At 47.2% G+C, this 12,088-nt stretch overlaps 1 protein-coding gene across 1 annotated transcript in view; it reads right to left on the reverse strand.

The window, feature by feature from the left end:
- MARCHF4 (membrane associated ring-CH-type finger 4) overlaps window positions 1-10,335 on the reverse strand; it is a 109,244-nt gene extending 98,909 nt beyond the window's left edge. Inside the window, exon 1 of the mRNA XM_003254053.4 lies at window positions 7,603-10,335. Coding sequence (XP_003254101.1) covers window positions 7,603-8,121 — 519 coding nt within the window. The 5' untranslated portion in view covers window positions 8,122-10,335. The remainder of the gene's footprint in view (window positions 1-7,602) is intronic.
- Between the last annotated feature and the right edge of the window lie 1,753 nt (window positions 10,336-12,088).

A 12,088-nucleotide genomic window follows, 5' to 3' on the forward strand; every position in this document is an offset into this window, starting at 1 on the left:
CACTATGATTACCAGGACAAGAATCATTGCTATTTGTCATTATAGAAACAGAAAATGAGGTTGGATGAGATTGCAAGGGGTCATCCATACCCCCGTTGCTTGGCCTTTTCATTTATACACACACACAAATATGTCTTCTACCACACATATACTAGGAACCAAAGATAGCACTATTAATCTGGAATGAACATGTGCAAGTAGCAGGGGGAAAGGATTAGCAAATAATGAGTCCCTACTGTATGCAGAGCCCTATGCTAGCCACTGGGCTGGCTTCAAGAGGGTTCTTTCAGACACTGATGTTGATTCTATTCAACCACATCCAAAACAATCTTTCCATAAAGGAGAAAAATAATTTGATCTGTCCTTCTCAACACCTCTGTGGACAGGTCCTGCAAAAATCCTCATGAGTACAATTCGCTGGGTTCAGGACTGGGGACCTTGTGTCCCCCTTGTGGGGCATGAGGTCATTCTTGGATCACAGAGTTGGATAGAACCTATACTTGCAAACTCCCCCCTTTCTTTCCCTGACAATTTGCATCTACCTGGATTTCAAATTGTAACTTACTCAATTTTGCTATTTCGTCATGAGACAATCAGCCCTGGGTACACCTCACCTTTGCTTTTACCATACACAGAAGGAGGTATCAAATGTGTACTATATGCACATGTAAACTCTGGCATCTCGGGAGGGGGATGGTATGCAGCTTGGGCCATACAGTATTTTCTTGCCAGCTCCTTTACATCCAGGCTCACTTCCAACTTGGCTTCCTTCCCAGCAAACAACCAGCAGCTTGCTCATTCCCACACTCCTTTAAGTGTCTCCTCTCCCTCCAACCTCCTCTCCCTCCCCCATCTCACAGGCCACAGCTGGGCTTTTCCAGCATACCAGCTGGAAAAAGGGGCAGAAAGACAGGAGAAAGAGAGAGTCCCAGTATCTCTCCTTTTTCTCTTCCAGCCTCTTCTGAAATCCCTATTTCATAACTTCCTGCCCTGCTAGCCTTAAGTAACTTTCTCAATGGGGGCCTCAGCTAGAAGCCACATCCAATAAATTGGTCAACTCAGCCCAAGCTGATACTGGTAAGTGAAGGATTACTACGAACTGAACACTGTGTAGAGAATCTTACAAACAATTGATTGGAGAACTGCTTCACAACTGTCAAGACACAGGCATCCCCCCCTCCTCTCATTCCCAGTTCTGCCTGTGAAAGTGAGACAGATGCATTCAATGTTGTATTCGTGCTTATGCGTGAGCAAGTGTGTGCATGTAAGATAGCTATATCTGTGAAATAGGCTGTAACCCAGTGGTGGGGTTTTAATATCCTTACCTTATCTCCCAATAGAGAATTAGAGCTTTGGTAAGAGCCTTGAGTGAAGAAAAGGTTCTTGGAGCTTCCAATTTAAGTAGGATCAGGACTGACAGAAGTAGGAACTGAAAGCTCACAACTCTTGGAGGTAACTGGGCTCCCCCTTTCCCAGGATGGTTTTGTATCCTTAGGTCCATAATGGTGTCCATTGCCTGTTGGCCATGAAGGGCTTGCTCTCCCATCATGGTGTGTGCATGGTGAAAATTTACAATTGCAGCAAAAATACGGCTGGCAACACCTTAGGATTTCTATGAACACAGGACAGAGACTGTTCTCTCCAATCTTTGCTGAAGATGTATTTGTATATGCCATGTAACATGTTTACTGGGCCTAGATGTCCTGAGATGAGATGACCCCTTGAATTGGAGAGGGTGAGGGGATCATCTCTTTTTGCTTAGATTAAAAATCTCCCGGACCCCAAAATGATCTTATTTATGAATTCCAACTCCCAAGCTCAGAAGGGATCTTGAGGATTATCTAGTCCCATGTCCCCATAAGATCCTCCTTCTAAGGCAGCCTATAACATCTTGGGACAGCTTTGACAGAAAGTTTGTATAATAGTGAAACCCAAGTTTACTTCCCTGGAAATTCTATCACTATCGAAGGCACTGCCCTGTGGACCCTTTCTTCTGCAGAGCACACCTTTGGCATTTGACACCACTTTTTTCCTAAATGTTCTCTTTTCCCCAGTTCTCCTACCTATGAAGCTGCCCACTAGATGAGCTCCAGAGATTGGTCCTTTCAAGAAATACTCATAGAGCATGAAGCAGGTGCCAGGTACTGGGTTGAAAGCCGATGATCTAACAATGAATGAACACACACAGTTCACTTCCTCCAGGGATCTTATAGTCCCTTTGCAGTGCTCCCCTTAGACCCAGGCAAGAGAATGTCTAGCTCTAGAGGACCCCACTCTGCTCCCCCTTCAGCTGCACCTCTCCCCACAGTGTGAGGAGTCTGCAGGGTCAAGAAACCTCACCCCTCTTCTGGAATATGTTCCAATTACCCAGAACCCTGGAATTCCTGTCCAGACAGCCATGAACTAGCTCCCAGGACCTGCATCGTCCAAAGAAGACTCTCTTCTTTGGATCCATAAACTGTTCTCTTCTTGGCCCAAGGGCAGGGATTGGGGCAAGGCACCACTGTTTTGGGGATGATATGGACAGAGCTTGGACAAGCCAGCAGGACTGTCCATACACGTGGGTCCAAGGCTCATTAGTACAGGCTAGAGTCAGCACTGGAAAGAGAATCAGGATGTCCTGTAGACCAAAGGACAGTTATCCCCATTTCGCTAGTACAGAATCCAGAGACATCTAAAAGTTCTAAATTCAAACTTGTCTTCCAGGTTATTTTGAAGGAGTATTTTTCAGGAAAGAAGGATAAAGTATATTTTGTTTAACAGTTTGTTAGCTGGATTTACTACTTTTAAATATTTTGACACATGGTATGTGAGCTTCCATTTATACTCCTGCCCTAGGGCCTGTAAATGTTAGGGATGAGTCTCTTCTTTGTGGAAGACAGATACTAAATAACCACACAAAGAAATGTAAAATCAAACCATAGCACTAAGATGAGTAAGTACACCATTTAAGTCTCTTGTAAAATGCTCTACTTGAGCTCCATTCCCAGGTTTTCATTGCATCTTAGGATCTCCAGATTCCCCAAGCCCTGAAAAGCCATATCTTATTCCCAACTAACCAAAACACTGACTAGAACATTCTATACAATTATTGCTCCTTCTGAATGCAGAACTCCAGGGAAGACAACCCCAGAAAGAATAAAAAGGCAGATTAAGCCTGCTAAACTTTTCCAGATACACATCCTACTTCCCATTAGGGCCAGAACAGGTGGCCTCCCACCCTAGCTTCTGACTGCCATGGTGGATTTCGTCTTCGTACCCACTGCTAGGCACTCCACAGCTGCCTAGCTGGGAGGTGGATTCACCTCCTTTCAAGGTATCCATGTGTGGAGTGCCTGGAGGTTGCTCCACAAAGATAAAATCCACCATGGCAGTCAGGTGTGGGGGTGAGGGACACATCTCTTCTGCTTCCATCTGTCTAACCTCAGCCTTGCGGCCTAAATCCATTTCTTCTCACTTGGTCTTCAGCAGCAATAGAGAAGGCTTCTCTAACTAACTGTAGATAAAGTGGCAAATTCCCCGACTTGTCTTTTTGAATAGGCACCCCGCCCACTAGCTGCTTTTAAACATGCATCTCTTTCTTGTACCTGATATTACTGTAATTCACTCAGCCTCACTGTCTGTGTGTTCTTGATCTCTATCAGCCCCTGTGATGTCTGGGTTAGATTATGACACTCCCAGAGGGCAGGACCACATCTACCCTATGTCTCTGGACCTTGTCCAGCAGAACAGCAGGCAAAAGGTAGGTGCTTAATAAAGACTTTGATGATGGGAACGGACAAGCTCCGCTCTGTGCCTAGAGCACTATAAATCTGCAAGAAACAGTCCACATCCATGCCACAATCATAGTGGCTTCCTGACAGCCTGTGGGCTGGGGCACACTTTTCCTTTTAAACAAGGCAGGAACAGCACTCTCTTGCATCTGAGATAGTAATAACAATAACAAAATACTACAATGGCACTGCTCTTATAATATTGACTGATTTGATGCTCAGAATAATCTTATGACATGGGGACTATTATTATTATTCCATCTTTACAAATGAGGAATCCAAGACACAGACAGGCTATATAACTTGTTCAGGCCTCCAACTGGGGCCATCTGGCTTCAGAGAGTTCAGATTACTCACAATGGTACATTGTCCCGCAAAGTGGGCTAGTGCAGCTTCAACCAAAAAGGGAGAGTGAGGAGGTTGTGAGCTGGACTCTGGTTCTACAGTCTCATGGGACCTGACCCCTGCTCAACATGAATGAATGGTGGAGAGGAGAGAGGCTACTCAGTAGCTTTCTAGCATGGAGCCAAGTAGGTTCTCAAAGCAAGTGTTCACACCTATCTCTCTCTCTCTCTTCCTGTCTTCTCTTCTGTTTTTTCCAACATGCTAAGCTCATTCACATTCACGCTTTTGAACTTGCTATTTCCTTCACCTGAAATGCTCTTCCCCTAGACCTATGCATTGCTGGGCCCTTCTCATCATTTAGGTGTCAGCTCAGATGACACATTCTTAGGAAGGCTTTTCCTGATTACCCTATCTAATGTGGTGGTACCTTTCCCACTGCCTCCCTTTCATTCCTTTCTAACTCATTTTCCTTTTTAAATTTCATCATGGAGCTTAAATCACCTTATTTACTTACTAGTTTACTTGTCTATTTATGTGTCTTTACTAGAATGTCAGCTTCAGGAGAGCAGAAATCTCGTCTGTTTTGTTCACTCCTGAATACTCATGCCTGGAACAGCAACGGGCACACTGTAGGTGCCCTGAAAAATTTGTTAAATAAATGCATGCACCAACGAATGGATGCAAAGTCCTTTGTAGATAGGTGCAAAGTCCTTTGTAGATAGGTACAAAGGTGAAACTAGCTGGATTCTCTTGTTGTTCCTCACCACAAATATTGCAAGCTCTTGGCAGGAAAAGATCAAATATTCATTTTTTGGCAGTCGTTTAGCCCCTATAGCAGTAGTAAATGACTGGGGTGATGGGGAGCAGGGAGGTGGGGGTCTGCTTAATTCCTTTGTTTGGGCAGAGATAACACCAAGACATTCAGCTACTAAGATTGCAGACCACATTTCCTCCAGGGCCATGTGTAGACAATTGCTGGACAGCTCTCTCCCTGCACAGAAATTAAAATACAGAAATTTTAGCATGTCTCTCTCTCTCTCCCCTCCTCCCTCCTCCTCCTCCTTCTCTCTCTATCCCTCTCTTTCTCCCTCTCCTCCGCTGCTGTTGCCTCTCTATCTCTCTCTTCCTTTTCTAGAGTTTCCCTTATCTCCCCTCCTTTGTCTCCTTCATAGAAATGCTGTGAAAAAAAAAATGAGAAGAAACTGGGAAACTGTGTTCTCCACATCTAATGCAGTACTCACATTGCTGTTATTACTACTGTAACACAATCCCATTAAAGCCTCTTGGCTCCTGCACAGATAAGGTAAACCCCCAAAACATAATAATCATATGCAGGAAGTGCTTAATTTGATCCAGTTTTAATGCAGACATGGCCCCCTAATCCTCCCACATAATAGAGCCCTTTCCTTTACTGGCATTAGCTTTTTTATTCAATGCTTTATTTATGACACACCATCAAAATAATGAACAAGAAAGGAAAGCTTCTAACCTCTGACCAGATCTTGTATCACATGAGGATATTTCACAGTATTGCCAATGATTTTTTTCTTTTTCTTTTTTCAATAACATACAGCTTTCTGTTATCAAAATACATGCTCATTATATATAAATTCCTTCCAAGATATTTTTACACTTATTTTCTCCTGGATTCTCCCAACACACCTGTAAGGAAAGGAGCGGGGGCGGGGGCATGAAAAGGTGTCTCCAAATCACTTAAGTTGGAAAAGCAGCCTAGAGGCATAAAGCTATTTGGAGAAGTTCACACAGTGGGGGAAATACTATCCCAGGGTACCTCCAAGTCCTGCTGTTTTCTAGAGACAAGAGTGCTCTTGCCAGAAGCCACACTCTCAGAAGCCCCTGTGACACGCAGACCTGAGCCCATATGGGAGACAAAAGAAATGCCTTAGGAATTTAGGAAGCTAAATAATTCTTTCTTTTGGAAGTATGAAGTACTTGATGGTGACAAGATCCTGATATCAAAGTGAGGCACCCTCTTGTTGTCAGCCAAGACACTCTACCCCATAGCTCTGCCAGAGCCTGGTGCTGGAAGTAGAAAGAAAGACTGAAGGAAAGGCACTCTGGAGGATTTTTCCTAACAGGAGTTTTCAACTCTGGACAACACTTTATTGGATACTTAGGTAATCTTAAGATGGAAAGAACCCAGCCCCCAGCCTCTCAGAGACATTTATTCACACTGAGATCTATAATCACTTCCCCTCATAATTCCAAGCTGTAGCTCCAGGGATCACTGGTCCCTAAAGTTCTTTGTCCATTGAGAGCAAAGCAAGAAAATGAATGAAAATGCCAGCTAAGCGTGCATCTTACAGAGCACACCCTCAGCAAGAACCAGAGCCAGTCAAAGCCTGGCATGGCATCCTACTGCACTGCCACTTCCTCGAGGAGTATCCAGAAGTCTTCCCTGCACTTCAGGAAACTATTGAAGAAGTGGCTGATAGGAACACATAACCTTGCCCACCTTGCAATTGAATACTCCTTCTCCAGCATCACTAACTGCGTGAGCCTTTCTATCTGGGATTCTTTGGAGAGTGTTGCCACATTCTATGGTTCTTGAAGAATGTACACATGCTATCCAGCATTGCCGATACTAGATTGTAAGTGAAGTTGGGAGAGGTGTCTGTGAAAATCTGAATGAATAGGGTAGGAAAAACCTGCCAGACTTGGGAAAGCTCTGGTCCATATGAGAGTTGGCATCCCCTATCCTGGATGGGGAGCATTTAAGGGATTTTCTAAGTCAATACACTTTTTAGGTCTGAAAAGGGAAATAGCAAGATACCTTATTGCCTACACCAGTCTCTTAAACTCACTCTCGTTCCCATTTACCTGCCTGTTTTCAACATAGAAAAATTCGAGTCTGCCAAGAAGTGTCTCAGCAAACCATATAGTCTTGGACCTAGAATCCCTCTCCATTTCCTCCTCAGTTGCTAGAACATAATGCTGAGGATGTCAATGTGATGTGAAAGGAAGTTTTCCAAAGTAAAAGAACAAACTTACTGGATTTCAACCTATGAGAATAGGAAAAGAGAACAAGATCTCGGCATACTCTCAGAGCAGGAAGAAGTTGGGATATGGGACTGAAGATGGGCTAGACAAAATGTTACTATCAACAAGTTAGATAAAAGGATATCTTGGCAACCAGTGTGAATGTACCACCAAGTTTCTTCACTCTGTTGTTTCTAGATCTTCTATTCTGAGGATGTTTGTGAAATTTGGAGTTGGAATTGGAGACACTAGCATTGGAAGGAAAATGCAAAATCTAGAACACAAACGAACCACCAAACAGGCTCCACCAGGAACCAGACACTCATTGGGCAAACTTAACCACAAGAAACATCAATGAGGGCTCTTAAACATAGAGTCCTCATACTAAAGACAACATAACGGTTCCCCAGGGCAAGCAGGCGAGTAGCAATCTGCAAGACCTGAAAATACCACAGGAAGCAGGAGAAGAGAAAAGGGGACTCACCTGTTCTGGCCCCTGGAAGCAGATGCGGCAGAGTGGGGTCCTCATACCACTGTCCAAGCTGCTGCCCAGTGAGTAGCGATCCTCGGTCTTCTCCTTACAGAAGTCATCTGAGGAGGCACTGCTGAGCAGCGAGGCAGGTGGCTCTGTGGCTGGGCCACCCCAGTCATCTTCCACAGAAGAAGGTGGCAAGGGGGGTGGAGGTGGCACAGGAGGAGGCTCCCTGCCCACCACTTCTCGGGGCCCCCTCCAGCCTGCCCACCCCCCGGCGCCCAGAGCCGGAAGGGTGTTGTTGTTGGCCGCCAAACCGGGGGGCTGGGGGTCGCCGTGCATGGGCAGGGGCGCTTGAGGAGGGCGCCGCAGTAAGAAAACCTTCAGGTCATTGAAGAGCATGCGGCAGCGGCACTTGAGGAGACCCTGGTGGCGCAACATCTGGGGGGCTGGGGCGCACAATCCACAGCAGTACCAGCCGCAGCAGCAGCACCACCACCACCAGAGCAGCCCACACAGGGGCATCAGCATGTGCCCCGTGGAAGTAGAGAGCCCAAGAGGGGTGGCCGGAGTCTTAAAAGAGGGGGACAGGACAGGTTTGGGGGTCCACAGTGGATCTGTGTTGTGGGGGGGAGTCTGCTTTCTCACTGGCTTTTCTTACAACCCCTCCAAGTAGCAAATAAATTGCTCCCAGGACAGAGAAGTGTGAGTCACTGGTTCTGAACTCCACCTGGAAAGCCCAATAACAAAAAGTTTTTCTTGCCCTCACACACCCACCCCAACCTCCAACTTTGTTCAGTGTGTCTCCTTTCTGCCTTTGACCTGAGGACACTCGTAGGAGCAGAGGGATTGAAGAAGCGTGGTGGAGGGGCCACTAGAGCCTTAAAATCAATGTCGAATTGTTTAAAAGTTCCCCAGGAAAGGATTATTGGGTTCTTCTCAAATTCCTAGGCAGTGAGAAATCTTTCTTTTATATAAAAGGGTGGGAACAACTGTAAATCGAATCTGGAGTGGACTGAGCTGGGCTTAGAGAAAACTAGCTCAATGAAGAATTGAGGACTGCATGTGTGAGAGAGAAAAGATCGTTTTTCTCAGGTGGTAGGGGTTGGGGGAGTCAAGGTAGGGGAGGAGAGAAGATTGGGAGAAGTTTTAATTCTCCTGGGCAGAAAACTGGGGCAATTAACCCCCAGAAGCACCAGAGTTGCTTTTAAGAGAGCAGTTGGGTGGGGGAGGGGTGTTGCAGGTGAAACTGGGCTAGGGGCTTGTGCTTTGCCTCCGCAGCCAAAGGGCTACACCGAAGAGGGGAAAGCCAATTAAGACAAGGGAGGTAAAATAGAGGTTTGGGAAGGAAAAAGGATGGGAGAAAAAGAAAAGATTGTTTAACCCTTGCAGAGGCGCCTCCTTCCTGAGCATGAAGATCCTGGCTAGAGGAAGGGTGTGTGTACCGGGGTGAGAGGGCGGCGGAGCAGAGAATAGGGGTAGAGGAGACGGGCGTGTGGGAGAGAACAGGAGAAAGGAGTCGTTACATTATCTCAGCCCCCAGCCCACCCCTGCTGCAGTCGGCAAATCCGTGGCCCCCTCCCCTCGGTTCCATCAAAGGTCCCTTCGGGCGAGGGGCAAGAGCCGAGAGAAGGGCAGGTCCGGGCGGGCGAGTGGCCTCGCCTTCTCCTCCTCTTCCTCCTCTGGGTCGCGGTCGCCCTCCTCCTCCGGCTCCGGGTCGGCCCGCGCCCGCAGCTGCTGCTGCGGCGGCGGAGGCGACTGCTGCTCGGCGTCCGGGTGTCTCCGGGGCGGGGGCTGCTCCGGCTCGTCCTCTGGCTGCTGCCCGCCGTCCGGCGCGGTCGCGACTCCGGCCTTCATGATCCTCCTCCTCCTCCCCCTTCCCTAGGGGCCAGCCCTGAGCCCCCGCGCCCGGGCAGCGCTGCCATGCAACCAGAGGCGAGGCCGGCGTGGGGGTGGGGGCGGCTGGGGAGTGAGGGGGGTGGGTAACAAAAAATGAAACAATACTAGTAGAATAATTCGGTTCTCAGTCAGGCAAGAGTGCTTCTGGAGGGTGGGGGCGGGGGAGGGCGGCTGCCGGGTCTACTCGGCAGCTCTGCCCCCGCTACCCCCACCAAGGGCGGCCTCGGCTCGCTCTCTGCCCCCCCACCCCGCCCCTTCCTCCTCTCCGCCGCCTCTGGCTGGCTGGGCTCGCTGTTGCTACCTCTCCTCGCAGATGCAACGAGGTAAGGCTTGTTTGCGGTGCCAGCTGAAGGTGTGGAGGGGGGAGCGAAGCAGTGTGGCCGAGGTGGGAGGCAGCAGGCACTTGGCTCTAGCTTGGTCCTCGCGACTCCCCAAAACCGTATATAAATATATCTCTTATAAAAGCCGAGAGGAAGCAAATCAGATTCCAGGCTGCTGCCAGGTGTTGTCTCGTCTTCCGCCGTTGCTCAGCACCCGCCGCTGCCCCCACTGGCTCGGTTCCCAAAGGGGTGGCGCTGGAAGGGAGGTGGCGGGGCGGCGAGCTGACCGTCCGAGAACTGGAAACAAGGTTCTTGCAGCGAGGGAGGCTCTCGGCTATCTCCGCCGCCGGCGCCGCGGCCGCCGCTGCTGCATTCAGCACCCCGGGCGAGTGGACAGCTCCCACCCAGACCCCGCGCGTCACGCTCGTGGGGGCCTGACGCATACGCCGCGGAGGGATGGAGGAGGGAAAGGGGATGAGAGGAAAAGAAGCTGGAGGGAGAGGGAGCAAGAGGAGGAGAGAACTGTACGAGGGAAGGGGATGGGGAGGGACCAAGGGAAAGGGAGGTAACCAGGAGAGGGAGGGATTTAGGAAGGGGAGGAGGAGGGAGAGAAGTGAAGAGTGAAAGAAAGAAGGAGAAAGGCCACGGGGAGGGAGGGGAGCGATTCAGGCACTAACTCTTGCATTTCACCTCAGCAGGAACGTGTCGGTGTGGAAGGTCTGGTTGTAGACTCTCTGCCCACTGTCCACTATCACAGCTCCCCTCGTTGCACATACAAGACACAGACACCTCTCAACCAGAGACTGTTTCTCTGTTCACATAAACATTTAAAGTAGATCTCAGTCTGCAAGCTTTCGAGGAGATAAAGTTTTGTGACTTCCACACTGAAGCTGGGACTTGATGGAGATTAAATCCCTCGTGACTAAAGAAATGCTGGAGACATGAGACATGAGAAGGAAATGCTTCATTGAGGCTTGAGACATGAGAAGGAAATGCTTCAAATTTTCAAACAGGGAGGAGGATGCTAGTACCATTTTTTTATCAGCTCCTTCACCTAGAATTTAAGCTCCAATTGACAGAGATAATTTTTTTAATCCATTTGATCCCGTGTGCCTAAGTCAGTGATGGCATGTAGTAAATGTTCAATGCATATTTGTTGAATGGCTAGTGGCCACCATCACCACAGTCATCATTACTTTAAGTCACAGTCCTCTTTCAATTGTGAATCATAAGAATCCAGAGCAATATTTCAGCTTCATCTTCACCAACATCCCCAGCCTTCTCCCTATTCAAGCCTTTCACTGAGCCGCTGACAAGAGGTAATTTGAAATAGATTTTAATTTCCTCTCCTATTTCTGCTACTGACTCATGTCACCCTACCCTATTTTTCTCAAGGAGTTTCTTGAGCAGCAAAGTGCCACTAAATGTGAAGAGCAAGAAAAAGAAGGAAACTTAAATTGGTCTATATAAAACCTCAGTGTTTGCAGCTGTAGATTTTGGTCATTGAAAACTTAGGATTGCTTTTTTTGCCTTTCCTTATAAACCTCTCTCTCTCACACACACACATACACACACACACACACACACACACACACACACCCCTCTAGGGCCATAGAGAAGATATGCCAGTGATTCATCCAAACAGCCATGGTAATGCCTTTACAAATATTGGAGCCATAGACAGAGTAGCATGCAAAATTTCTGCAGCAAAATTTCATTGGAATGAAGTTCAGTCCAATGAGTCATAAGAAAACTACCCCTTTGCTGCCATCTCTATGAAATGATTCCTTCCTACAAGCTCTAAGGAGAAAGGACCTACATCTCGGTCTTGGTTAACCCAGCATGGCTACTTGTCTGAATCATGCCCCAGGACTCACCATGGATGCTGAGACCCAGCCCAAGGTGCTTGTTTAAAGATGATACTAATATGTTAATAACTATAAAATAATATTTATTGATTAATATCAGCACAAATACTGTGCAGCAACAGAAAACCTCTTTATTTAAAAAATTCTATTTGTTCTTCAAGAAAATATTTTGTGTTCCACATCACTCTGTATCTGTTTCTGGTACTGCATAAATCATAGTCTATATAATGATTATCTCACGATACATTCATCTCCCTTTGTATGACTCAGAGCTACTTTAAGGCTGGGATCAGTATTTATATTTGTATCACTAGCACATAATGCAGCACCTGAAGTTTAGTAGGTGTTCAAGAAAATGGACTCTGAATAAATAAATGTCTTTTTTATTTCAGTGAAGCTACCATATTTCTC

Source organism: Nomascus leucogenys, chromosome 22a, assembly GCF_006542625.1.
Source record: "Nomascus leucogenys isolate Asia chromosome 22a, Asia_NLE_v1, whole genome shotgun sequence".
Classification (NCBI taxonomy): domain Eukaryota; kingdom Metazoa; phylum Chordata; class Mammalia; order Primates; family Hylobatidae; genus Nomascus; species Nomascus leucogenys.